Below are 26,866 nucleotides of genomic sequence, written 5' to 3'. Positions count from 1 at the left end.
TGCGGCGAGCCCGGCTAGCAGACACCGCGCAGGTCCGACCAAGCCCACAGCCGGCACGCGTGTGGGAAGCCGAAGGAGCAATCAGCTTGGTTTGCAAATGGAGCAAAGAAGGTGAATAAAACAGTCTCTGGGAGGCGCGACACAATTGCGGCGCCAAGAAATGCAGCTTGGCGCCGCGCTAACGCAGCCCTGCCGCAGCCAACTTCGACGTCTCTGCAGCTCTCCAGACCACTCCCACGCCCATTGCGCCCGCCATGGCCGACGAACACGAGACCTTCCACCCGCGAGACACGCTCGCGAACACGGCGAGCACGACGCTCAAGCTCACGGCCTGCGGTGCCATCTTTGCCGGCGTGCAGAACACGCTGCGGAAGCAGAATGTCGGAGCCATGGGCATCTTCACCCGGTCGGGAGGCATAATCGCCCTTTATGGTCCGTCAATACGCCTCAGGCGTGCATTGAAATCTGGACGGAGCTAATTGCGTGTAGCCGGCGTGGGCGCAACCTACCAGTTCACCAAGGACGCGACCTCCAACCTACGGCAAAAGGACGACTGCTACAGCGAGGCACTTGCGGGCTTCGTGGGCGGTGCAACACTCGGTGTGGCCAGTATGTCTCTAAATGCTGTTTGGGGGGAACAAGGCTGATGTGCACAGAGCGAAGTATACCCTACATGCTGGGTGCCGGCGCTTGCTTTGGCACCGCTATGGCAGCATTCAGATACACCAACGGGCTGAGTGGTTTCCGGCAAATCGAGACGGACGAGGATGAAGTAGAACGGAAAGAGATGCTGAGGAAGATGCGGAGGCGGCCGCTGCAGGAGACCATCGAACAGCTGGGCGAAGGCCGAGGTGAGCGATGTATGAAGTCATTTACGAATGCCGATATTAACGTTGCCAGGCATCTATGCTCCCGGCTACGAAGAGCGGAGGCGTGAGCGGTTACTAGCGAAGTACGGCATTGACGTAGCGGCAGCGCAAGAGACGTTTAAGAAGGATAATGTGGATCCGACGGTGAGCCTCTGAGCCATGTGAGCTCGTGTGTATATATCAATCAGAGCCCGCTCGCTGGCACGGCGACCTTTCCTTGCTGAATTGGTCTTATTGTATTCCTACATGTCTCCTGCGTACGACATCTGGCTGGCCTCTTCATAACAGACCCAGGTATGGCCGACAAGACTCCCATGTCGAGCCGATCTCAATTCTCTCCAAACGCCTACCTGAGTGCATTACCCGCGTGACCTGCCCATAGGATTCGAAGGATGACAGCTGGGAAGTTGAGCTGGATGTCAAGGGAAGCATGCAACAGTGTTCCGTTTCAAGTACCAAATACAGTCCTTCTACAATGGACAGCAATTTTCTCTTCACGTTTGACCTTTTCGGATGTAGTCCCAGCGCCAGAAATATGCAGTATCCGCGCTGAACGCGCACCCCGGAGAATCGAGCACCAAATGCGGGGTAGCTCCGGCAGTCTGGTTCCCCCAAGACTGTCTAGCTTGCAGAAAGGCAGCTCCCGCCCGCCCTTCACATCGTCATGGAGTGATCGGAGGGTCAGCCGACATCGCGCTCACGCGGCTGTGCCCCAACCTCTCATCCGAGCATAAACTTCAATGTTTACGGCGATGATGCGTGCCGATCAGATCCATGCTTGGGTCCCGCATTCTTTTACCCCTCCCCAAGAACCCCACCCTCGTGGGCTACCCATCCACTTCCACTTTTCACGCGCTAGCAAATCTCTCCGGCGCGACTGAAGGTGTTAGATGTGCATTGAAAGCTTTTGTAAAGCTTGATCACTCCTTTTTTTGCGTTGAACACTCACCATGGCAAACCCCACAGCCGCTCCGGCGCTTCAGGGGGAGGTGGGATTGAAAGAGCGCTTCTTCCGCTACTTTCAGCATGAAGTTACTGGTATACGCCCAATCGATGGTTTGCAAGACCCAGCTGACGAGGGCAGCCCTTCAGGAGCAAATGGCGCGCTTAGACTCCACGGCCTACACGGGCGGCGAGCGCAACGACGCGGTAGACCACTGCCTGGCAGGCATAGACCGCCTCTCCCACGAAGTCAAAGACGCGTCAAGCTACATTCCGGCCTATGATCAGCGAACATACAGCGAGGTACGGCGCTCGACCTTCCATGCAGGCGCGACAGGCAGCTAACCGGGCCTAGGCCATCAAAGCGCTCTCCGAAAAGCTCCAAAACATCCGCGACACCTTCAACCCACCCAAGAAATTCCAATTCAAAACCGCGCGCAAGAACCCGTCCGCCATCTCGCTCTCCGACGCCGCCGAACTCGCAAAGCAGAACAAGCTCCGCGTCCCGGGCTACTACAGCTCCGACATCTCAACCGCCACATCTTCGTTTGCTCCGACGCCGCTCGACAAGCTATCACCGAGCGAGGAGAAGAGAGAACAGGAGTTGATAGAGAAGAATGAAGCATTGGGTGCCATGGAGAACGAGGATGCGGGGGCCAGTGCAGTGATTCGGAAACCCTCGTTCTCGAACGCGAGCAGCGTGACGATTTCGAATCACAGTGGGTTGCACATCATACTGCCTACTTCAGCATCGCATGCCACAAGCTCAGGAACGGTGTCAAATCTCCGGCACTGCGTCGTCGACCTCTCACCGCCCACGACCAACGGTGGCCCCTTCGCGAGCCTCGTGCTCAAGAACATCAAGACCTCGCTCATCGTATGCGGGCGAGTTTCGGGGCCCATACACATCACGGGCATCGAAGATTGTGTTGTTGTAACGGCATGTCGGCAGTTCCGTATGCATGGCTCAAAGAACGTGGATGTTTACCTGCACTGCTCGAGCCGACCCATTATTGAAGACTGCGAACAGATTCGATTTGCGCCGTTACCAGAGACATATGTAAGTACTACTTCCCAGATGACCTCGGAATCCATACTAAACCATGTTGTTCAGAGTACTCCCGAGATCTCAACAACGGCGAATCAATGGGATCAGATCGACGACTTCAAATGGCTCAAATCCGAACCAAGCCCCCACTACAGTATTCTGTCGGAAGAAGACCGCGTCAGCGAGGGAGTTTGGAAGGACACCGTTCCGGGTGGGCATAATGTGAGTCTGGACGACGTGCTGAGAGCTGTCACAGTGCTTCATTAAGCTCTTACGGCGTAGGGAGCGCTTCACAAAGCCTTTGACATAGAGTCATGATTTCGGCATGCTGAGAGGTCTATGTCCGTTAAGCGTTATGCATAGGGCAAGTAGCCTGGTGTTTGACTTACACAGTACGTTCTGGCCGGTCTGGATAGCTTGGTAGAATCAACCAGGTATAAACTGTAGGTGCAGTACAGCACCAAGATGGAGCCTTAGAGATGAATTGTTCGCTGCGCCGATAAAAGTATCAGACAACGCGAGATCTGTTCGAAACGTTCAGCACTTTGCGCGTTGCTAACACTCTGACTTCCCAAGAGTGCCAATCCGCCCGGAATTCATCTCGCTTTGACTGATCATGTATGCTCAACCATTGCGCCACAAAATCAAGGCTAGGCGTATCAGCTACTCACTTCATCGGTTCCTCGTCCACTTGTCGTAGTTTGAGGCTGGCCCTTCCCATGCCTTTGCTGTTTGTACCGAAGTCCTTTTCTTGCTCTCCCCCCTAAATAGCACATTTCTTTTGTTACCCTTTGTTGAGCCTTCACCGCCTAAAAAGCCGCGAAAAGATCATAAGACAGTGAGTGGCTAGTGTTTTCCGGCCTTGGAAGACGGCGACATCTATGGCACGGAGTACTGGGGTCCAACGCTAGGGCGACCGTTTTGACTTTCATATAGCCTGGTCGCAAGAACGGGGTTTCACGTCTTTGACTTCGAGAACATTGGGGGATTAGATAGGGAGGCCTTCATGCTGGAGGTGTGTCTAGTTGAGATATTATGAGTGAAAAGCGACCACGGTTATCAGGATCGTTCTGGTGGATGACTCTGATCTTCTTGCTGCATTTGACGAAACATCGTCTAGAGACCCGGAGCTAGGCTCGTTACGCTGCATGCGTTCTGATATGGCTAAGAGTCTTCGCCCGGCGGCGTAACGGGCCCCGTTCCATAAATATGCGAGAGGTCGAAGTGTCAGAGCGATTTTTGACTTAAGGTTGCCCGTCTCATATTTGCTCAGGGAGGGCAAGGCCTTATAGCCTCAAGCGGGCGCGGTAAGCAATTCCGCCAGGAACCCAGCTCACCTGGTGCTTCAACCACAAGCTACTGGAGTGGCCCAGTACGATAGCTTGATGTCCAATCCTAGGACCAAGTCAAGCACCAAGCTGCCTAGGTAATCTCTGCTCGCTATGCCATCTAGGAGTAGCGTGTATTCCAGAGAAGTACTCTCATACGGCCTGCCTCTTTCTCCCTCCACCTCTCCGCCAATTCCACAGGGCCTCTTGAGCATATGTCTTTGCCGTCAAATGGCCCTTCTCTCTTCCCGCCTCCTCCGTCAATGTTTCGATCACCCTTCCCTCCTCAACGCAATGCCACAGCCCCGCCGCCATAGCGCTACCCGCATCCTCCATATCTATCTCCACCTCATCCTCATCCTCTTCCTCGTCCTGATTCGGATCCTTAGCCACCTTAACTGGTCCATCAGCCTGCCTTTTCTCCTTCTCCCAGCCAAACTCTCCCTGACCTAGCCGATACAATATCCTTCCCAAGGTCTGATACGCCACGCATCGCTGCGCCGGCACCGCACTCCTAGCCATGACCGCCAACTCCGGTATTGTATATCCCGCAGCTTCAGGCGCATCCGCATGATGATGCAGACCCTTGTTCACCGGTATCTCTCGTGCTACGCTCGGCGCGAGCAAGCTTCCCTTGAAATCGAAGCGTAGGTCTGAGGCGTTGAATGCGATCTGTGAGGGGTGGTAGGGGGAGGACTTGTCGGCGGGGTCGATGGGCGCCATCCAGGAGAGGGATGATGGGTCGTAAGGAAGGTTGGGGAAGTATTTTTCGTGGAGGTTCTTGAGGAAGCCGGGGTCGTCGGGGTCGAGGTCGGGGGGTTGAGGTGATTTAGGGAAGTGTATTGAGTCAGAGTCGGGTTGGATTGAAGTGGCTACGTCTGACTCCGTGGATGCTGGCGTGGACGAAGCGACGGGTGTAGGTTCTAGCTGCTGAGAGGGTGGAGACTCTGAAGTGTCTACTTCTTGAGCTGCAAAAGAAACCTTCTTTGAGCGCGAAGGCTTCGTTTCTGGTTCGATGTCGTCAGTCGCAGGCGCAGCAGGCAGCTCCAGGCCAAGATCCCGCTCATTGCTTCCCTCGTCAATGTTCGCTCTATTGAGCAGCTTCTGGATCAATGAAGGACTAAGACTCGAAAGCAGGTCGTTGCGCTCCTGCTCAATCTCAGCGGCTGACATTCCAGCTAGTCTCTGCCTATTCTCTTCATCGATCTGGCTCCTCTCTTCGCTCGCATTCATATGTGCGCCAGGCGGTTCCGAAGCTCCATTTGCTTGCGCACCCCGGCCCGTTGCGGCTCGCTGTTGCTTGAAAGCCGAGACTCTAGGGACGCGCTTCTTGTGCGCCGGAAATCCTGTGGTGTTGGCCTTTGGCATCGGCGCTACCGGCGGACTAGCTGCTGCAGGGCGTTCCAAGATATCGCCAACGAAGGCGGTGGAAGCTGGCGCAGGAGGTCTACCATCCTCCGAATCGACTTTGTCGACCACTCCTGAGTCGAAGTCAAAGTGTACGCGCTCTCCCCTTGCGAAAGACATAATGTGGTTGTGTTGTGGCAAATAGATGATTCAGAACGAAGTCGTGGTTGAAGTACAAAAGCTAAAGCCCGCGCTCACACTAGCGCTCGGTTAAAGTTGCTACTAACTGGAAGACATGCATCGTACGGTGCTATATTTTTTTGAATGAAATGAATTTTCAATCTAGGTCAGAAGCCGAGAGAAGAGAGCGCGGGACGGTGCGCGGTGTTGTGAGTCTTCGAATTTTCAGACCACGCGATTTCTGAGAGCTTGATGTTTAGAGCTATTTACAACTGCTGCCCTTGAGACTTCGACACCCCCCAGACAAGACGCTGCCACATGTGTTCAGAGGAGTGTGCTTATCCATGGATAGCGGTCTGTAATGAAATAAAGCTGCAAATCGGCAAAGGAGGAATAACGTAATCAGACACCGCCGAAGCTATTGCATAATTTCACAGGTATAAAGGTGGAAATGGAATGTACATCCAGAAAACCGTAAACCATGCCTTGTCGCTCCAAGGCCCCATTTTCCATGCTTTGTTCGCGCAGGCATTGACCGAGCGTGCCGCGGAAAGCCTTTCGATGCGCCTGAACCCCTCCGATCCTCTTGAATTGGTATACAACAATGCTTAACTCTCAGCCAGATATCCGAGCCCGCAGAATTGCCTCAGCGATCTAGGATCCAGAGTGGACATGAGTAGTGCCCCCAGCACCGTCTCCTTCTTTGGCAGAATATCCGCCTTGACCTTCCAGGTGCTGCCTCCAAAGTCGAACGTCTCCATATTATCGTCGTCGTCCTCTTCGTCATGGTTCACCCCATTCGGTTGCACACTCTTCACCAGCGGCTCTGCGCCCTTGGCCTTGTCGCCCAATCGTTTTAGCATCGAAAGAGCCCGATGTACGATTACTTGAAAGCCTTCGCGATCCTGTTCCAGAGGTCGCTGACCGCGGTGGTTCTGTTGGGGCGGTGGATGTGGCATAGTAGCATCGGTAGAACAGAGAGACATGGCGAATTTGAGCAGACTGCATGCCCATCCATCCTCGGCCTCCAACCAAGAACGGCAGATGCCGGTTTCTGAGCCAGGGGCCAGGCTAGCGAGGATATCCGCAGCGAGCATCCCTTGCATGAGATATGGTTTCCTTGCTTCCGCAAGGCGCGCCTCGTAAACCCGGACGTCTTTCGGTCTGGTCTCGGCTATGTCGTACAATGTACCTTCAGTGCGGTCGGGAACAACGGCGATGGCGAGCGCGAACGCGCGTGTTAGGAGATCGTAAGGAGGATCGGATGAAGCTTCGTTGATGAAAATCTGTTTGTAGTACGTCCGATTAGGGTCATCGCGGGCAAGCAGTTTCGCGAGACTGTCCACGGCTGACGGAAGGTAGCGGTGGATTTTGGGATTGTATGATGTGAATCTGACCGGTATTCCGGGGCGTGGGCACGGCGCAAACGCGCAGAGAAAATGCAAAATAGAATACGCATCTTCTCGGGAAGGCAGCGTAATTTTGGTGCTTGTGTTGGAGAAGAAGGTGACGAGATCTTTCATGAAGTCGAGAGTATTGGTATGCGATCGAAGTAGGAGCACCCGCGTGCCAACGAGCCGTATCGCGTTTGAGAGGAACTTTAGCACTGGAGGAGTGGATAGGCGCGCGTGGTTAATTTCCAGAAATGACAGGTTCCGGAATATTGTCGTTATTGCAAGTAATCGGTCCGCAGTACGATCTAGGTCGTATTCTTTCGTGCCGAACTGCGCAAGTTCCTGGAGAGTATTGACCTCCGCTTGACAGTTGTGGAGCACGTCCTCGTACTGCGTGAGGTCCAGGATGTCGGTGACTTCAGGGTTGTCGTTGGCAAGGATGTCCAGCTGATCCTCAGCATAATCCACTAATACTTCAACGAGGTCCTCGCACTGTTCCAGCTCCACCTGGAGATTGTGTTCGTGCGTCAGCTTCGAAAGGACATCCAAAGCCAACCTGGTTTCCGCAAGCAGGCCGGATCGGAGGCTCATAGTGAGCGCTCGTATATCGACTATGCCTATTTCCCTGAATTCCGGCACGTTCGGCATTAGTTGCACCTTCTCCTCAATCAGGATCCGCAAATCCTTCCCAAAGGAGAGGCTACCCCAAGTGTCGATAAGAGTGGACGTGAGTGGTTTGTAAAATATTGAGCCGTCCTTTTCCTCGTACTGAGTGATCTTTCCCGAATCATCCTTTTGATCTGACACGTCCGGCTTGGAAGGGGACATGGTCGCCCTGCTAGACTCCTGCCCCGGAGCTGGTGTCCCTTCGAGAGTCCTACTCATGCTTTTCCGATGCTGATTCAGGGCGTTTCCGTCTGTTTGTGGGGTACTTCGGCCGTTGACATTGGCAAGGATGGCGTTGTTTTGCACAGGCGTCGACTGCTGCTGCGGCTGCGTAGAAGGTTCAAATTGTTGCTGCTGTTGCATGGCCGGATCCGGCTGCTGTCGCTGCTGCTGCTGTTGCTGCTGCTGCTGTTGTTGCTGCTGCTGTTGCTGCTGCATTGCAGCTTTCCTTTGCAGTTGTTGAAGATACTCCTGTTGCGCTGCAGTAGGGTTCTGTGTGCCCGGCACTGCATTCCTCGTAGGTGACATCTGCTGGCCCATTCGTCCCATCTGCGCTTGCATCGCGTTCATACCCTTCATCTGCTGCTTCTGTAGATAAGCTGTCTCGTAGAGCCCAAGATTATGTTCATACGTTATCCGTAACTCTTCGGGTGCGCTGGGGAATTGCTGGGGATTTATCCCCATCATATGTGCAACCTGGGGCCAAAGATTCCCTTGGGTGACGGACCGACAACCCTTGAACTTCATCATGACGACCATGTACAGGTTCTGCAGGTTGATCACACGGCCGGCGACCTGCGGACGGGGATTGAAGGGCCGGCGATTCTGATCCATCAGGGCTTTCACGTTGTTGATGAAGGCCTGCGCCTGCATTTGCTGCTGGTTCTGCATCTGTCCCTGCATCATGTGTGCCTGCATGCCGGGATGTTGTTGCCCAGCGGCGCCGGGCATTTGTCCAGCTTGATGCCGCTGTTGTGCAGCCATGTTGCTCGCGGCCAAGTTGCCCAGCTGTTGTTGCTGAGCCTGGAGCCGCATGGCATACTGTCTCTGCGCCTCCTGCTGCCGACTCTGGAGATTTTGGGACAGTTGGACTGATTGCACTGGAAACTGGCCGGTCGCATTGGGGTCGAATCCTTGGGCCATTGGGGAGGCTTGCGCGAAGGCCATGGGGGACATCTGCGGCGCGTGGGGATTTTGCGCGGGCGAGGCAGTCTGCATCCTTTGCGGCGGCATCTGGCCGGGTCTGAAGTGCTGGTTCTGCATTGTGGGGGACGGCGTATGGGAGAAGCCTTGCTGGAAGCCGAACTGAGCCTGTTGCGACGGCGTCTGGGAGCGCGAGAGGGTCGCGCCTGTGGAATCGCGCTTCTGGGGTATTGACGACATTGGGTATGATCGCGTGCCATTCATCTGGTTGTTCGCGATGGCGCTGGGGTCAATGAAGCTCGAGGGATCGTACATGCCGTTCTGCGGCGACGAGAAGTCCATGGTGCGCGGCTACCCGGGGGGGATTTGCAGGCGGCCAAAACAGGGACGTGACGGGGGCGACGGTGAGGGAGATTGGCGAGCTAGGTACGCGGGCGCATTCGATCCACCTATACAGCGGCCCATTAGCAACCATGTTGATGTTCGGGCAGACGCGACCAGGCACACCGCATGTCGGCGCTGGCCCAGGGCGGACGGAGTGTGGGAGGCACGGGGATGGGGGATACACACCGCGTGACGACAGACGGGCGCTACAGGCGTCCTCTCATCAGGGCAGCACGGGGAACGGGTCGGTATGGGACGCGGGCGACAGGTACACGTTACCGCACGATCTTGGACGCGATTTGCGGCGGCTATGGGGGTCGTTGGAGGCGGAGATTCAGAATGGCGAGCAGCCGCACACTAAGCAGCCCACTAGCCTCATTTTCAGCGATCACGGGACCGTCCCGGCGCGCAGCAGCAGCGCAGAGCAGGGCGGCAGCAACAGCAGCAATCGGCCGTCGCAACTCTCACAATTTCTCAGAGGCACGCCGACGTCTGCATAAGGATCAAAACACGCGTTCGCGCCTCGCGCCAGTCAGTGGCTGCTTTGCCCGGCACTCAAGCCTAGTCTAACCCTAATTTGAACCACTCCGGGTCATTTGGCCGCTGTAACACGAGTAACACCTGCCTCTCTCCACTTATTACATCACTGCAGCTTGCGGCCGTTGTGCTGTTATCTTTCGCTGGGCCGCCTGGAGTGGCCGAGACCCCTCGCCCGTTGGCTCTTCACTCCGCATCTGGACCCGATTTCGATCTGGGAGCGCGCCTCGTCGAACTCCCCACCACATCACCATCAAGCTGAATCGTCTTCCCCCGGCCCATTTAAAAGTGACAGCACTCTCCACACGGCTCCGGCCCGTCCCTCTGCTTTCCTGGATTCCGCGAGGCTTACCCAGCTCGGCACCCTGCAGCATCCTAGAGTGGTGAGCGCGTAGTGGTAGGCTCCAGCAGCGAGACGCTCGAGCCTCTCTTCCGGTAAGATATGCTCATTGACGGCTGACTGGCGATGTTTCTCGAACATGTCCAGGGCGGAAAGGAAAAGACAACGCCGGCGGGTGGTCCGGATTCGCTCTGTTTGAGCACGCCGATAAATGACCAGGGTGTGACCGTTTATTGCATGCATCTCCCCATCATCATCCGCGACTGTGGGGTACTGTATGAAGCTGGTCAGGCCAGACAGTCCCTTGGTCATTGCCTGCTTGACGCATGCCGGGAAGAAATAGCACAATGAATGAAGTGGTTGGTGGCTGCCAAGAATCCAGCATCCGAGTCGCTTCGAGTTGGTGGTGACAGGATGTGCAGGTCATCGAAAACCACCGCCTCTCGCCGTCGATCAGATGCTTGTCATGTCTCTCTTGGTCTGCCATGGCAGTGGTCAACCTTCGTAAGCCCGGAAGGTAGCGCGGGATGGGAGCCGACGGACAGAAGCGAGTATCGCCGGCATTCGTCAAGCCTTTGGTGCATGAAGGGTGCCAGGATCCCTTTCGCGGGTCCAACCACTGGGTCATGCTTTTTGGTTGGGGACGAAAGGATGACGATACATCCTTTCTTTGGGCCGGGACAGAGCGGTGAAACACGTCGAACGATGTGGGCTTCTCCGAGGTGTCGTGCATTGCGGCTGCGCTCGGACCAGAGCCAATAATTGAGGGTGTCGGCGGACTGAGAGTACTCGTGGGGGCAAATGTATGGATCTTGAACACTGTTCCATACCATCTGTCTCGCCTACGCGAAGCCTGTATCCAGGATGTGTTTAACGCTGTCCTGTTGTTTCCGTTATCTTGCCGGATCGTCGTTGAACGCTTGCCCAGGTGGGTGAGTTAGTCTTCACGTGACCTCGGGCTTGGCGACTAGGGCTTCCGCCGACGACAACTTGAGCTCCAGCAACCGCGCAGGCGAACAACACACGCGCTTCCCACCCTCACCAATCTCTATCTGCAGACGACCGTCGTTGCACCACCCATACCACCGGAAGCTCTATCGCATACCTAATTCCCCTCGAACAAGGTCTATCATCATGGCTGACGCCGCCGTCGAGAACCCAGCCAACACAGTTCCGCCTCACAAGAAGCAGCTCCCTTCGTCAATACCCAACTTCGACTCGCTGGAGGGCTTCTCAACCGATGGCAATGATGACTACTCTACATTCAAGAAGCTTCAGCGGCAACTGGAGTACGTACAAGCTCCAACAGTTAGGTTCGGCCTCAGCGGCTAACTCGCTCTAGGTATATCCACCTCCAAGAAGAGTACATTAAAGACGAGCAGCGGAGTTTGAAGAGGGAACTAGTGCGCGCGCAGGAAGAGATTAAGCGCATTCAGAGCGTGCCCCTGGTGATAGGGCAATTCATGGAGGCGATCGACCAAAAGTAAGCGCTTCGCAGACAAACATCTCCCCTTGTGTGAGGCTAACTTCTTCAGCACCGGCATCGTCCAGTCATCAACAGGGTCAAACTACGTCGTCCGCATCCTCTCCACCCTGGACCGCGAGCTGCTCAAGCCCTCGTCCTCCGTCGCCCTCCACCGGCACTCAAATGCGCTCGTCGACATCCTCCCCCCGGAGGCCGACTCCTCCATCGCCATGCTCGGCGCAGACGAGAAGCCGGACGTGACATACGCCGATGTCGGAGGCTTGGACATGCAGAAGCAGGAAATCCGGGAGGCCGTTGAGCTGCCTCTAACGCACTTTGACCTCTACAAGCAGATCGGCATCGACCCGCCGCGCGGCGTGTTACTGTACGGGCCACCGGGGACAGGAAAGACCATGCTGGTGAAGGCGGTGGCAAATAGTACAACAGCGTCCTTCATCCGAGTAGTGGGCTCAGAATTCGTGCAAAAGTACCTCGGCGAGGGACCGCGTATGGTGCGTGACGTGTTTAGGATGGCCCGCGAAAACTCACCCTCCATCATCTTCATCGACGAGATCGACGCGATTGCCACGAAGCGATTCGACGCGCAGACGGGCGCCGACCGAGAAGTCCAGCGTATCCTGCTTGAGCTGCTCAACCAGATGGACGGCTTCGATCAGACATCCAACGTCAAGGTCATCATGGCGACCAACCGTGCAGATACTCTCGATCCCGCGCTTCTCCGACCAGGTCGTCTGGACCGAAAAATCGAGTTCCCTTCGCTCCGGGATCGCCGTGAGCGCCGTCTCATCTTTAGCACAATCGCCTCAAAGATGAGCTTGTCACCGGAGGTCGACCTAGACAGCTTGATTGTGCGGAACGATCCCTTATCAGGTGCTGTTATCGCAGCTATCATGCAAGAGGCGGGTTTGAGAGCTGTGCGGAAGAACAGGTACAACATCATCCAGAGTGATCTGGAGGACGCATATGCAAGCCAGGTCAAGGGTGCCACCGAGGCAGACAAGTTCGACTTCTACAGATAGAGCTGTTGCGTTGAGGGCTTGGAAGTGGGTGGAGGGTGGAGCGAAGGGTGGCACTATACCAAAATAATAGAAATGCACTAAACAAGTTTGGTCTACTATTGGCGGCGCTCGCATCAAACTCTAAAAGTGACTTGATTAAGCTGCTATGTATCCTGCCTCTCCTATGGACACGTTAGGTTAACAGCCATGTCGGTCGGAGAGAGCCCATCTTTACCTTTTGATACACAATACAGAGTGGTAGATTCGAGAAGGAGCCAACAACCTTATTTTTAAGTATACCTACCAAGCATACCCGCAGCCTGAAAAGTTTCCTCCTCATTTTCAGCTCCACCGGGTTCATCATCGAAGTGCTAACGTGCTTCGCCCAGCAATGTGAGGGAGAGAGAAAGCGTGTCATGAAAGCACAGTGGGTCGGCAGATAAGCCGTTTCCTGCAGTGGGAGATGTTTTAGCTACTGTGGTACCCGACCAGGAGCGGATGACATGTTGTTGGTAAGCAAGCATGGTAATACATCTCAGTTTCCCCATACTTCACCAAGCGACCGATCTAGGTAAGGACTCGCACTCTAACATTGCCTGGCAAAGAAAAGTAACCTCACATCATGACATACGCAGACAGACAGCAGACAGCACCACGAACGCGCTCAATTCGATGCATACGATGCGATTCTTTCGATTCCGTCTATCTATGGCCCTCCGTAGCTGGACCGATTGATTCATCCTCCGCCGCCCACCTAGCTCTCCAGGCACCGCTCCAAGCGCACCAATCCATCCAACAAAAATACATTCACCGTGTCTCTAGCTCTTCGAGCTAGTTAAAATTATCCTACAAGAAGGGGGAAGCGAAAATATAGAGGGGAAGCTTAACCATTCCCTTCCTTTAAGACGACGCAGTGACTGTAGCCGTCGGTCTGCTTGACAAAAGGAGAAGAAAGATTCTATATGACGTCGTACTCGCGGCAGCACCCATCGATCGGGGCATGCTCACCGAGCGATTATGAAGACGATAATGGGTTTCAGGAGCAAAAGGAAAAGTGTTGAATTCAGAAGACAAACGCTGCCGCCTCGCCATCCCGTTACAATCAAAAATACAACAAAGGAAACGTGGCAGGCAGCTTCTATGCCCGCCATTGGTATCATGCATAGCACAATCAGAGTCGCTTCTTGCCAAAACGCAAAACAAAGGAAAAGCAAAAGAAAAGTAATATGCAGATCCAGCACGAGATTTTTCCGGATGTAGTAGTAAGCATTGAGAAAGAAGAACAAGAATGCGTGTGTGCAGGGGGAAAATGGGCTACGGGGACCCCTAGTTCACCCGTACGACCTTCTCCATGGGCGGCGGGAGCGGGAGCTCCTTGTCACGCCCTCGCCCTCGCTCCTCCTTGGGTGGTGTGGGCGGCCCGGAGTGACGGTTTGCGTATTGGGCATCTTTGGGAGGAGTAGGTGGGCGTTCTTCGTTGGTTCCAGTGCCGGAGTCCTTAGGTGGGGTGGGTGGTGGACGACCATGTGAGTGCTCCCTCGATCTATCCTCCTCTTTCAACGGTGGCGGAGGTCTGATCTCCGCTTCAGTGCTCCTGGCGCTTCTGCCTCCCGTACTCGAAGACTCGGCCGCTTCCTCTACCACAGGAAGCGTAGTCCCCAACTCACCTCGCTCAGCCGACGGGCTTCGTATCATGCGCATCTCGCGGTTTGGGACATCTTCCTCGGATGCACCTTTCCGTCTTGAGCGCTCAGCCTGACCTTCTGCCTTCTCAATCACCCTGTCCGTGGACTCCCTGTCTCTTTGCGTCATATTGACACCGGAGAGCAGAGGGTCGTTTAGCGCATTTGCAGCTTCTTCGGCCTTTTCGCGCTCGGCGGCTTCCCGCGTCTTCGTAACGGCGCTGATGAACTTAACAAACCGGTCGCCATATCTCTCCGGGGGAATAGCCGAGATCTGCGACTCTTCGTTCATGAGGCCTTTGATGAAATGCTCCATGCGTTTGATGAACGAGTACTACGGCTGTCAGCATAATATTGTGGTCGTGCCGACTAGTGTACTTGCATGTGTCAGGCAGTCAATGATCCCTAGGTAGTAGATCTCCTCCCCGGGTGTATCATCCTCATGTGTAGCCTGGAAACCACCGTCGTCCGTGTAAAAGTAGTTGTTCCTCTGGTGGTCATGCAACTCATTGGGCATCTTGCTCGACGTCTGCTCCATGGGAACCGGTTTCTGAGTCTTGATCATGTGCCTTAACTCCTTCGCCTTCCGCGCGCTCTCTAGCTTCGACGGGGTACGCATGAGCATGTTCGGCTGGGGTTCTTCTGCGTTGTCTCCACCTGGTTGAAAAACTTGCAGTGTTTTGTCCCGCAAATTCTCTTCGTTCCCCTTTTCAAGGTCGTGTATGCCGATGAGCAGAGAATAATCCATGATGTGTAACCTCTGGAGGAGCTTCACGTCTTTCTGCATTTGCTCAATGAACGCCTTCTTCTTGGTGGGCCCAAACTCTAGATGTAGGTTCCTTCGTAACCAGTTAAGGTCCTTCAGAGTTGCGCGCGGGTTTGCTTCCAGTTCCTCTTCTCGGAAATCTCTCCCAATCGTGGAGCCCTTCAGGTCGAAAGTACGATGAATATCTCGATGCGGCGGAAATAGATTGTTCATGACAACGAAATGAATCTTGCGTCCGTAGGGTATCTTTACACGATGAAGGCCGTAAAATTGCGAGAGAAGCGTGTTCGGGTTGGCTTGGACGTGGTTGTAGTAGTCCTTCAGGATCTTCCGAAGAAACTTGTGTTCGGCATGATGGATCGTTTTAATAATATACTTGTAGTCGCGAGAGAAATAGAAAAAGCTGCCGCTCTTTCCAGGCGACCCGAGCTCGGAAAGGATGTACTTGCTCGTTAGTGATACTAGGTAGTCGGCGGGATCTAGCTTGAAGATGGTACGGAGATGACGGAAGACCCATGGCGCGTAGTCCTTGAACTTGAAGTCGTACTTGGCGGATGGAGTCAACTCGTTACCCGTTCTGCAATCATGTCAGCATCAATCTAGGAGTTTGCAGACCTTGGACAACCACACGAGAAATTGAATAATGAAAAGCTAGAGAATGAGAGTTCGGATGGCACGTACATGTCAAACGAGAACTTGTGCTTGGCCTCGAAGTCGGCATCGGTGAGCTCCCGATCCATTTTCGCATTCGTCCTGGACACGGTAAACCGAATGCCAGTCAACATGTTGTAGGCCGTGACCCAATTGACGTGATTCTGGTCCACCTTTGTGCCAACAACGACGCGGTCATCGTCTTCGTCTTCTTTCCGCTTCCTCTTGCTGGCTCGCTTTTGCCGGATATGCTCTGCCCACCGCGCCGCATCCTCGTCTTGTGGCACCTCATCGAGGTGCATATCAGAGTGTATGGACCGTGTAGCGCGCCGCGCCAGAGACATTGACCCTCTCCGGCGCGTGGGGGTGTTCGGGGAGAATCTCCCGCTGGCGGTCGCTACGTCATCGGCGTTGTTCTGGCTCTGCATGTCGCGGGCGCGCGACGTCGAAACCTTGGGCACCTCCAAGGTATGGCGGTGCTGTAAGCGGTACGGCTGCTGGGCCGGGTCGGGGCTGCTGTGGTTGAAGGCCGGTGGGGAGGACACGCGGTATGTCGAAGGAGCATTGGGGATCTGCAGGTTGGTCTGATTGGCTTGCGGGTTCGGCGGCTGCGCATTCTTTAAGTCCGAATCGTACTTTAGAGGGTTGAAGTCCCTGCGAGCCTCTTTGGTGCCGTCGGTCGAACTCAGGGTGCCGAGCTTGACGTGAGTGGTTCTGCAGCCGTCCTGCATCTCACTGCTGTACACCGACGCGAAGTAGCCATCGTCCCTGCTAGATCGCTCGCCCGAGTTGCCCCGGCTCTCTGGCGATTTGTATGGGCTCTGAGAATCCACGCTCCAGCGTTTGGGAGCGTTCGCAGGGCCATCGGTCTGCGATATCCGCTTATCAGAGGCTGATGGCTGGATAGGACGCCCGTTCGGCACCGACTGCATTACCGGCCCGTTTGCGAGCTTGCCGTTCATAGTCGCTATGTCTCCATTCGGCTGCTTCTCTGCATACTCCCGCCCTGCCGGCGGCTTGTCCGCTGAGGTTCGCGTGGGCAAGCTGAAAGGTGCGTGCGTGTGTCCGAAGATGGAATTATCGCTGCTGTCGGCGGCGAACGCTGGCATTATCCGAGGAGCGAGGACAGTCGCGCTCATCAACGAGGGAGGCTGCACTCCTGGGGATTCCCGAGGAGCAGTAGTCGAGACGTCCGCAGCCGGGGCCCTCGTTAGTGGCAGTCGTGGTTGCGATGGATGTCCCGCGAATTGCGTGCAGTGGAGGCGGCTGCGGTGCGGTCGAAGGGGGGATAAGTCGACGGCAGCACGCGGAGTTCCGTGCCCGGTGGAAGCGGTCGCGGCGGTGCAAGAATGCGTTGGTGGTGGGCGAGGTTGGCGTGAGTGTGAGTGAGGATGGCTTCTGGAGTTGTCGGAGAGACAAAGCAAGGTCAGCTTCGCAGGGGTCCGTGCCGCGCCGGCAAGCGGATCCAGAATCACCCACTCTCGCGGCGGCACTCCAACTCCCAAGCCCCGAAGCAATAGCGTGCAGACCGACGCGCAATCAATTGACAGAGAGCCTCGACGGCGACGCTGCTGCAGTCTGTCCCAATCTCGCGTGTTCAGATGCTGGAACGACGTCTGCTGGATGCCCGAATGGACTCCATTCACTCGTGCTCAGGGGAACGGGGAGCACGGCACTCAGAGATTGGGCTGAGCAGCGCCGCCTGTTCGGGGATAGGCCAAGCAGCAAAACGTGTTCCACGGGGCGGGTTCAGCCTCAGCCACACTGGGCTTGCAGGCCACCAATTCCAGCGCGCGGGAATGGCGTATTGGTCCGGATACGCGTATGTCAGCGTATAGGTAAGAATAGATACGTCTCCGTTCCCCATTTCAGCCAGCGTCCTGCGCAGTCGTGGAACCTTCACTCAGCTGCAGCATGTACATATTCATCGTACGTTTCTCCGTCTGGAGGGATGCTGCATGCGGGCTGCTGCGTGCATTTCATTGCAGCGTTTCAGCAGAACTGTTTATTTCGGTCTGTTATGCGACGAAACCTTAGAACTCCATGCTCGGATGAAAGATATTCCCGGATTACTAAGCAGCCGCGCATCCAACGAGAGTCTACGAAAGTACTCATACACCTTCCATTGCCCTTCCGCGCTCCAACACCCCGGCCTTTAACCTCTCCAATACCTCTCTACCGAGCCATCGCAACCGTCCGTCACCCCTACTGGCTGCGCCTTCAGCCCACTCAAACACGCTCTTGAGCTCCCAAAGATCTTGCGCTTTCCAACTGCTGCATAGAGTCCTTAGCGCCAACCTGTGGTCCACGATCGTTGCACCAGGGTCGAGGAATGTCGACGAAAACGGATCGGTAGGTAGTATCAGTCCAATGTCGGCCTTGTCGAACTCAGACAGAGAGGGAAGAGAAAATAGCCAGTCCCACATAAGCCGCGACGTGCGGCTCGATTGCGCATCGTTGAGCGCAACAAGGGCGGCAGAGAAGGCATTCGCATACTGGTCATGCGGGGAGCGGCGCCGCACATGCATAGTCTGATTGCGCTGGAAAGCCTGTAGGTGCAGTGGATTCAGCACGAAGTCGAGTGTCGTAGGCCAGTATCCTGGATCCGCAGTCTCCACGCGCGCAATGGTACCGAGTTCTGGGAGGAGACATGGCGTCGTCATCTCCTTTTCGGCACCGCCACCTTTAAAATGCACCCTGATGGAGGTGGAGAAGGCCCGGCCCGTATCTACATCACGGACGACGAGACAGCGGGGTTCGGCCGCGAGGACCCAGAAGTGGCGGAGGGCTTGTAAATGAGCGCGAGAGTCGTGGACGTCGAGCGGAAAGAGCGGGTAGAAGGCGCAGATGAGCGACGCGATAGCTTTGTTCGACGTGCTGAACGTGTAAGTTCCGCCAGCAATGAAGAGGGTGCCGAGGGCCATATGGGCCGCTAGGTGGGAGCCGTATGGTGTCTCTGGGCCGACGCGCCCGTGAAGGCCACGCAGGCGGCGGAAGAGCTCTAGGTCACCGGTGCCTGCCATTACTGTGGCCACGGAAAGAGCAATGAGATCTTGACAGTTGCGAACAGTGTTGCGGACGAGTTTGGAGTCGTAGCGCAGCGCGGGAAGCTTGCAAATGCGGATGAACTGGTCGAGGTATTTGATAAGGAAGTCGCGGACTTGAATGTCGCCCGTGCCTGCATGCTTGAGAGAGACACTCCACAAAAGGCCGGCGAGGATGTTGAAGAAAGGCATTTGTTCGCTGCGGAGTTTCGTAATGCTCTTCAGGCTGTACTCTCCGCGATATTCGGGAGGCAGGTTCTTGATGACCCAGGCGTTGTCCGCTTGGATCCTGTCCCACATGATGATATGCTTCGCTAGCGTGCGTAGTAGGAATATGTCCGGCCGTACGTAGTCGAACTGTGGGAGTGTGTCGGGGACGTCGATCTTGCGAGCAACAGTTTCGTCGTGCGTTTTCATGAAGATGAGCGCAAGGGCGATGACTGCGCCCGCAGTTGCTTGATCAAGTATGTGAACAATGCCCGCCAGCTTAGGAGCAACCGCAACAGAGAGAAGGCGCTCAACGATTCGCATGTCGTGGAGACCTCGGAGATCCTTCCCTTTCCCTAGATTGATCAATCCCAAAGCAAAACCTGCAGCAAGCCTATACGCCTCATCGCGAAGGCTGTCCGGAGGCTCAGAGGGGTCCGGTTCGTCTACGTGCTCAATTTCCGAGAGCATCACTTCGCTCATTCGCCGATGCTGGGTATTGTAGTACAGGAGGCCGATGCCCATTAGTCCGGTGGCCTGGGTATATGGCGAGAGGTTGAGTTCTGCTGCTCCAGGTGGCAGCATTCGGGTGACGTGAACTGATAGTAGCCGCGTGACCAGTGTATCCATTGTGCCCATGTAGGACGCAGACAAGCCGAGAAGCAGCCCAACAGAAGTCATCGTGTGCTTCGGCGTAAGATACTTGAAAGAGAGCCACTTTGCAATGTTTTTCAGGTGTCCATTCAGACCAAGGCCGAGCAAAAGTCCTGCATGTCTGTTGGTCAATTCAGGCGGTTTGTTGTACATGATCCAGGACGTGTCTATGCCTTGCGCATCGCGAGATATGCTCAGACCAGCTGAAACTCCCGCGTGGAAGAAGGCCCAAAAGAACTTCTCTTCCGAGTAAGTCGCACGGTCAGCTGTGACGACATTGCCCATAGGCTTCATAAGGCAAGAGGACGAGAAGCCGTACATTGGAAACTTCTCAGTCAGAAGAGGTCTCTTGCTGTTGAACTTCACCATTGAGCTTCCCGCAGGTAGCGAGAGTTGGCGCACCATGACCCATTGTATCAGAATCTTTTGTGCTTCTAACACGGCAGCCTCCTCGGATCTGTTGTCGTGGGCATAGTAGGCGACCGCAGGCTTGGCGGGCTCTAGAAGAGTGTAAGCCTCCATAAAACGACGATCTTCTTTGAATATGAGCCGTGTGATGTTGTGGCGATCCGCTTCAGCCATGGTCCCAACTGATTCTGAGCGGTCGACCGCTTGGCATATCGTGTGAACATCCCGCGAAGCCACAGGGGAATGTGAAGCTGACAGTATAGCCATCGTCCCGTAGCCGTGGCTTTGAGGGGTATCCTGATTGGAGTCGTCCATTGAAGCTAGGCTCAAGTCGAGATCTTCTCTTTGCACAAGCTTCAGCAGCGATCTAGACCAGGTCGTAGGCGGGTTGGCCTGGCATCTGGTGATTGCTTCCATGAGAGGCGCTTTCGCTGCTTCCGGTAACGTTGAGAGCATTTGTGTGCTGATTCCACATTTTTCAACAAGCTCCACCGTCTTCCGCGGGTCGGCACCGTGATCGATGTCGCGGAAGAATTTGTGCAATGCGATCGTCCGGGGCGTGGTGTCTGATATGACCTCGTCTATGTTGACTGATGAGTGCGGGGATGCCTTGGACTTCCGTATGCGCATGGCTAGCGTAGGAAAGGGCGCGTAGGTCTGATTGCCTACTACCATACTGATCCATTCAAGAATCGAAGGAGGAGTCTCCCATGGCTGAGAATGCAACCGCACGTTAGAGTTAAACTGCGAGTCTTCATAAGTGCATTCTTCGGTTGATCCGCCATCGAGATCATAATAGCTTCCCTGTCTCCAACCACATGCATCCCAACGGAGCCAGTGCCCCAACTGTGCAAGCACTAATGCGAGATTCCCCGCATTCGGTGAGGAGAAGTTCGGCGAGAGGACATCTAGCTTGCACTCTTCACGAAATAGATGGAGCGTCACGACAATCTCCGAAAGGGTGGAAATACGGAGGTCCTGCTTCTCGGACGGTGAGAGCCGTCTCCAGTGGTCGTTCGCGGCTTTTCCAATTGGAGATTGACTGAACTGACGGGCAAGGTCTGCGCAAGAGGTAAGCGCCACCTGCTTGCCGTCGATCTGTTGGGCGATTGGCGGTGTTGGCTCGGTTGAGGAGCGTTTGGATGGCGGACTCATGGTAGTGGACGAAGGGCGTGATTGCAGGACCCATTGCCAAGGTACAGACTCCCAGCTCTTTGCGTGTGGCCGAGCAGAGTGCCGACTACACATTAACCGCCATGCTGAAGTTTCTGCATCTGGGTTTTCAACGACCTTGGTATGGACTGCTTTACGTCCGGTACTTCGTCGTTGGGTGGCTGTCCCGCGCTGGGAAGGCTTTCTGCTATTTTCGTCTACGAACGGAACCGCTAGGGTGAACAGCGTAGTTACGAAAGCAGTCCAGTCTGCATCGGCTTTATGGTTCTGTTCGGCCACCAACAATTTGCGGACATTCCACCAAATCTCCAGCAGGAAATTCCCGGAATGGTTCGGAAGGATGGTTGCTAATACCCGGAATAGGTTCGCCACGATTGGGTTTGAGGGCAAAAGTTGGATCTGGAGGCGGTGTCGGCGGGACTCTCCATCCACGAGCTCGAATGCTCCGCTAAGGCTGGGGGACTGAAGACCCTGAAGCGGTTTGTGTGCAGCGATAGTCCTTTTGAGCCCTGCAGTCGCCCTTGAATGCTCGTCGTGGGTGATGCTATAAGGGCTAAACAATCTCAACGGCCCAATGGAGAACTTTGTCGGGAGGTGTGTGCCCCAGCCGGCTGTGAGGGAGAGGCATGGCTCGCTAGGGTCAACTGAAGCGAGACAAGCAAGCCTCTCAACATGACCATCAACTAGCTTGATCGCATCTATGGTGCCGCTCAATTGCTTCACTCCGACAAACTTTGGAACACAGGCATATCGCGGGCTTGGACCATGTGCACTTGATTGCGACATTGAGACGGACGGCGATAGGCGTTTGCGCGTTATTGAAAGTTCGCATTCCAATGGAACACCCAGAGATGAATGCATGATGTAGAGGTAGAGCTTCCGTTCATGGAGCGTAGCCGAGTTGAAGGGCGCCGCTAATGAGAAAACTTTCGACAGGTCCTGTTTATATGGGTCAGGCGTGGATCTAAGGCCACAGGAGAAGGCAAGACGTACGTGTATGTTTGAACTGGGGTCATCCAAAGCAAAGTGTCCGCTCTTTAGGTACTTCTGGACTGAGATCTCAGCGACTACGCTCATGACCAGCTCCTTGCGGAGCCCTTCCATGGGTTCTTGCTCAGCGCCTGCCTCAGGTGGGGCGAAAAGGTCATCGAGCTCATCGTAATCCTCCAACGTGTCGAATGTATCATCCATCATCTCATCTAGGTTATCGTCCATGGAAGCACCGCCCAAACTCATTCGCGAGGTGATGCTACCAGGCGTCGAGGCTCGATTGCGGGACTGCGAAAACCCGCCTAAACTTGTCCTATCGTTGCCAAGCGAATGTCGACTCCGCTGGCCTGCTCCAAAGCTCGCCGAGAAGCTCCCACCTAGACTATGACGATGGGTTGCGAGATCCTGGAATGCAGACTTGTCGAAGCTGGTGGAAAGCTCAGCCCGCGAGAGCAGTGAGCTAACACGTCGTGATTCTTTCGGTTGCCGTGTCATATCGTAATCAGGGTTCAGCTGTGAAGCGAGCGCATCTTCGACTGCCTGGTCCGAGAGCCGCTCTTTAGACTGCGCGGGAGCACTGAAAGACGATGGATGTGTCTTGCTCCGCATGGCACCACCGAAACTTTCCCTCATTCTATCAGCCCCTCGAACGGCTGGAGTGGTCGCGCCTGTGCCAGGAGCAGTCGGGCCATACGAGCTCCGGCGTCGCGATTTACTCCCTGAAAGTGAAGCGTGGTGTTTTCGAGAAGATGAGATTGATTTGGGTTCAAGATAAGCTGCGGACCAGATCGTAAATACATTGGTCTCACGATTAGCCGTGATGACCAAGAGTAGCGGTTTGTCACTTCCGCTCCGATCGAAGAGTATTTCGTTTTGTGGAGACACATATATGATCTTTTCAGCCCTGTCAATGGCTTCCAATCTTCGATGGCCATAACCATTTGCGGCCAATAAGCCACTTCGTTCGTTACCCGTCACCACATTGACTACTAGACCAAGCTCGGCAAGAGGATCGGTGAATGAGAAAAGTCTTGGCAGGCCGTCGGAGCTGGGAACTGCTGTACTTTTGAGCAGCTCTTCCAGGAACAGAGGACTAGCAGGCCCAGGCTTAAGACCTTTGCTCGCTCTTGAAGGGCCCAGAGAGGACCCATGGCGATGGTGAGGTTGAGAGAAGGTCTGAGAAAACGTCTGAGACAGGAATGACTGGGGATTGGTGAGGAAAGAATTAGGCGGAGCTGATGGCGGTTGCGGACTGAGAGGGCCAGGCTTTGGAGCGGATAATTTCCTCTGCAATATAACGCCGCGAGCAGCGGGAAATGCCTTATCGACCTCAAATGGAAGATTAACCACGTGTGTTGTGCCGGAGAGGTAGAAGACGTGTGCTTGCGATTTGAGGAAGACGACTAATGCGCGAGACTTGACCTCGACGGTGCGCGGGGCATGGTCGACAGGTGCGTTTGGGTCGGTCGCCGGCTGCGTTCCCTGGGTGAGGAAGGTCCGGGACGGGTCGATGTCGGTCCCGGATGGTAAGACGTGCGAGGAAGCAGTCGAAGGCTCCTCAGTGGGAAACCAGGTGAGCAATGCCTGTATAACCTTCTCTTGCTCAATCTCGAAGTTGAAGACCTTGCGCACAACACCGCCACGGGACCACACAACGTGATATTCGGTGGTCACCACCTCCTCAGGAGGGCTCTCGGGTCCTCCGTCATGGTATGTATCCCAGGTGTAGTCGCGCTCGGTGCAGTCGTCGCGGAGGATGGATTCAGCGATCAGGTATTGCAGCGCCGCAGGCTTGTGAACCCCGATTGAGCGTAAGGTTGCCATGCGGAGGCTCGTTTCGCGGCATCAGGAAATCTGGGTTGCGCGATGGCTGGCTTGGGGTCAGTTGTGGCGGGGTCAGCGAGGTGGTGGTTGAAGGTCGACGCGCTTGTTTTGCGTCGCGGGTCGCGCCAGCCCAGAATTTCCTCCGCAGCACCTCCGAGCTCTCTACGTCCACCTCACCTTGACCGCTCAACGACGACTGGGGGCTAGGACGTCCACGGCTCTTAAATTCCCCCACGAAGCTTCCTTGTAAAGCTTGCCTGCAGTGCTGAGTAATATGTGCCGGGAATCTCTCCTGCAGAGGCTAACTCGCTCCCAGGCTCACCAGCTGCTCGCGACAAACATGAAGCCCGCCATCTCGATTAGAGGCAAATTGGCACAGCTGAGGTACGCTACCGCTGCTACGCCAGTTTCAGAATGCAAAGATTGAACTCGGTTTAGGTATGAGCTGCCGCATCGAGTGCACGACGCAAAGATCTACCCCGTCAAAGCTCCAAACGGCTCGACTGTCATACTGTACGGCCACGAGAACGGCGTCGGCATACTGTGGAGAGGAGGACGCCCTCTAAAGAAAGCCGCGCCGCTGCCCAAGCAACCTGCAAAGCCGCCACCTAAGGTAAACGGGACCAACGATGCCATCGTGATAATCGATTCGGACGACGAGGAGCCCGCAAAAGCCGCTCCGCAACCGCTACCACAAGCTGAATTTGAGGAAGAGGAGGAAGAATTGGACCCAGACCAGCCGTACCCATCCATTATCCAGCAGCTGCGCTTACCTCTGAACACCGAGGTCCTGCACATCGCGGTGCCGCAGGTGCCGGCGACTTCGGAGGTTAGTCCTGGAGATACAGTGCCGCCAATATTCAGCAAGAAGATGGTATTTGCGGTGGCTTGCACAGACTATAGTGTTCGCGTCATCACTTTGCCACTGAATCCTCCGCCAAATACAGCAAAAGAGAGGCTTTTAAGCGCCAAGTCACCGTATGGGGAGGAGGTTATCAAGATTCCCACCTATGCTGGTCATCAAACCATCCCAAGGGGGGTGAGTGTGACCTGGACTGCGCGAGGTGAACCAAGTCACAAGCACGTGTCCGAGGACGAGATGGACGTCGACGGAGATGAACGTACGGCTACCACTTCCGGTAGGCGAAGTCCCCGTAAGAGGCAGAGTCGTTCCCGTTCCGCCCATCGTAGCGACGGCGAGGGCTTTGACTTGCTCATTGCGTCCCACTCTACCGAGCTCGGTGGCCTTCTGAAATTCTGGCGTTTCGGCCTCACTGACAAGTCGATAACGGCCACAAATCCTGTCTCGGCGTACCAGACGCTCACCCTACGAAACCCAGCATCGAAAATAGCGTTCAACACTGCGCAATATCCCAAGCGTCGCCATTCGCAGCTTCTCATCACGGACCAGTTGGGCATTGCGCGCATCTATGACCCTTTCGCGCTACGTAAAGGACGCACAGAGCCTGGTGCATTTATCGCTTTGTTTAGGACATCCTTTGCAAACGCCAAGACCACTACACCTACTCCACCGATACTCGCCGCTCGCAAGGCCATCATTGACGCTACTTGGGTGTCCGATGGCCACCATATCCTCGCATTGCTGGCGGATGGCGAGTGGGGCCTCTGGGACGTCGACCGAACAGGCCCGAGTCCTCCAGCCGATCCGTCCGCATTTTCTATGCGCGGTTTCGTGGGGACTTCAGACAACGAGCGAGCTAGCAGCGGTGCTTCTAGCCCGAAATCTCGCGGGGGCCGTGGCTCATTGGTGCCGATGACACCAAACACGCGACGTAGGAAGGAGGAGACCCTGTTCCATGGTAGCTCATCTAGTAGTTCCATACCTACTCGTGGCGGCATTTGCGCAGCCTCGCTGTCCTCTGCGGATGGAGGGACACTAGCAGACTCTATCATCATTTGGTACGGCACTGAGGTCTACAGAATTTCAGATCTCGCCAAGTTCTGGTCCCGCACCGTGTCAAGCAGCAGTGGGAGCTCTCTGTCAGGACCTGGGCCATCACAGCTACACGACATTCCTTTCCTTGGAGAGTCGATCACATCCATTGATCAATTCGACACTACTGCTAGGGACGCAAGAATGGCTACTCCTAGGGATGCGCTTATAGCAGCAGAGCACAGGTTGATTATTACAGCAAGCACGAAAGAGCCGCTCGGAAGAGATCTGAACGCTGCATTCGAGAGCGAGCAGGCGGTAGAGGAGCAGATGAGGAGGACCGACCAGGCGCTATTGGCTCGCGGTGAGCTTGATTTGGGCGGAATGGACAGGCTGCTGGAGAATATGGAAGAAAGCGGAAGCGGGTCACACAGCTTGGTGCTTGGTAACCCTCGAAAGGTCCTGTTTGCTTCGTCGACGTCTTGATAAAGTACGAGATGACTTACTGTTACAGCGCCGCGCATCGGTATCCCTCGTCAGATCCTTCGATTCCTTGATGAGAACCCCGAAGAGGTTGTGGAGGCAGTACGTGAATGGTCGCTAAGCCAATTTCTTTCCTTCCCTTGGTCTCCAAAGGAATCCGCCAGGGCTCTGAGATTTAGACAAGGACTGGGAACGAGAGTCACAGGGTGCGATTGCAGGGTCCCTTTGTACATGATATCCCGATTTTCACTATCTTCAGTCGTGTCCGAAGGCATGCCGATTTCGGCATTAGCGTCCCGAAGACTGCCCGACACTCGTGCTGATGTAACCCGGTTCAAGACTTCGATGCTTATCTTCTTCTTGCTCTTTCCGTTCTTCCCTCCTTCAACTGGGATTCTTCGCGGCCTAAGGTGGAGCTCAGCGAACAG

At 55.2% G+C, this 26,866-nt stretch overlaps 9 protein-coding genes across 9 annotated transcripts; 4 read left to right on the top strand and 5 right to left on the bottom strand.

Moving 5' to 3' along the window:
* The first annotated feature begins 248 nt into the window (after positions 1–248).
* On the top strand, positions 249–1,317 carry BU26DRAFT_453066 (uncharacterized protein). Its single transcript, XM_033824819.1, has 4 exons — positions 249–432; positions 490–609; positions 657–851; positions 901–1,317. The coding sequence occupies exons 1-4, from the start codon at positions 255–257 to the stop codon at positions 1,023–1,025; spliced, it is 618 nt and encodes a 205-aa protein (XP_033687650.1). The 5' UTR covers positions 249–254; the 3' UTR covers positions 1,026–1,317.
* Positions 1,318–1,530: 213 nt separating this feature from the next.
* BU26DRAFT_517234 (TBCC-domain-containing protein) lies at positions 1,531–3,412 on the top strand. Its single transcript, XM_033828523.1, has 4 exons — positions 1,531–1,907; positions 1,954–2,114; positions 2,167–2,871; positions 2,926–3,412. The coding sequence occupies exons 1-4, from the start codon at positions 1,820–1,822 to the stop codon at positions 3,124–3,126; spliced, it is 1,155 nt and encodes a 384-aa protein (XP_033687649.1). The 5' UTR covers positions 1,531–1,819; the 3' UTR covers positions 3,127–3,412.
* Positions 3,413–4,340: 928 nt separating this feature from the next.
* Positions 4,341–5,714, bottom strand: BU26DRAFT_421837 (uncharacterized protein; the record flags this gene model as incomplete). The annotated part of the gene is made up of 1 exon (XM_033823432.1): positions 4,341–5,714. The coding sequence occupies one exon, from the start codon at positions 5,712–5,714 to the stop codon at positions 4,341–4,343; it is 1,374 nt and encodes a 457-aa protein (XP_033687648.1).
* Positions 5,715–5,923: 209 nt separating this feature from the next.
* On the bottom strand, positions 5,924–9,653 carry BU26DRAFT_480433 (uncharacterized protein). Its single transcript, XM_033825707.1, has 2 exons — positions 9,488–9,653; positions 5,924–9,366 (listed from the first exon to the last, which is right to left on the bottom strand). The coding sequence occupies exon 2, from the start codon at positions 9,257–9,259 to the stop codon at positions 6,323–6,325; it is 2,937 nt and encodes a 978-aa protein (XP_033687647.1). The 5' UTR covers positions 9,260–9,366; positions 9,488–9,653; the 3' UTR covers positions 5,924–6,322.
* Positions 9,654–10,322: 669 nt separating this feature from the next.
* Positions 10,323–11,276, bottom strand: BU26DRAFT_260472 (uncharacterized protein). The gene has a single exon (XM_033821258.1). It carries the CDS (start codon positions 10,909–10,911, stop codon positions 10,432–10,434), a length of 480 nt encoding a protein of 159 aa, XP_033687646.1. The 5' UTR covers positions 10,912–11,276; the 3' UTR covers positions 10,323–10,431.
* On the top strand, positions 11,039–12,683 carry BU26DRAFT_539197 (26S protease regulatory subunit 6B; the record flags this gene model as incomplete). The annotated part of the gene is made up of 3 exons (XM_033831497.1): positions 11,039–11,467; positions 11,521–11,661; positions 11,714–12,683. Exons 1-3 carry the CDS (start codon positions 11,313–11,315, stop codon positions 12,681–12,683), a joined length of 1,266 nt encoding a protein of 421 aa, XP_033687645.1. The 5' UTR covers positions 11,039–11,312.
* A 1,305-nt stretch (positions 12,684–13,988) lies between these two features.
* On the bottom strand, positions 13,989–16,870 carry BU26DRAFT_421646 (SAICAR synthase-like protein; the record flags this gene model as incomplete). The annotated part of the gene is made up of 3 exons (XM_033823418.1): positions 13,989–14,678; positions 14,715–15,687; positions 15,792–16,870. The coding sequence occupies 3 exons, from the start codon at positions 16,868–16,870 to the stop codon at positions 13,989–13,991; spliced, it is 2,742 nt and encodes a 913-aa protein (XP_033687644.1).
* A 787-nt stretch (positions 16,871–17,657) lies between these two features.
* Positions 17,658–24,142, bottom strand: BU26DRAFT_453048 (uncharacterized protein). Its single transcript, XM_033824818.1, has 2 exons — positions 22,241–24,142; positions 17,658–22,186 (listed from the first exon to the last, which is right to left on the bottom strand). Exons 1-2 carry the CDS (start codon positions 24,059–24,061, stop codon positions 17,873–17,875), a joined length of 6,135 nt encoding a protein of 2,044 aa, XP_033687643.1. The 5' UTR covers positions 24,062–24,142; the 3' UTR covers positions 17,658–17,872.
* Positions 24,143–24,221: 79 nt separating this feature from the next.
* BU26DRAFT_517229 (uncharacterized protein) lies at positions 24,222–26,784 on the top strand. Its single transcript, XM_033828522.1, has 3 exons — positions 24,222–24,330; positions 24,378–24,445; positions 24,500–26,784. The coding sequence occupies exons 2-3, from the start codon at positions 24,402–24,404 to the stop codon at positions 26,439–26,441; spliced, it is 1,986 nt and encodes a 661-aa protein (XP_033687642.1). The 5' UTR covers positions 24,222–24,330; positions 24,378–24,401; the 3' UTR covers positions 26,442–26,784.
* Positions 26,785–26,866: the final 82 nt, after the last annotated feature.

This window comes from Trematosphaeria pertusa (genome assembly GCF_010094035.1).
Source record: "Trematosphaeria pertusa strain CBS 122368 unplaced genomic scaffold BU26scaffold_4, whole genome shotgun sequence".
Lineage (NCBI taxonomy): Eukaryota > Fungi > Ascomycota > Dothideomycetes > Pleosporales > Trematosphaeriaceae > Trematosphaeria > Trematosphaeria pertusa.
Note: the sequence above shows the minus strand (reverse complement) of the source record. Positions and strands in the feature narration are given on the sequence as shown.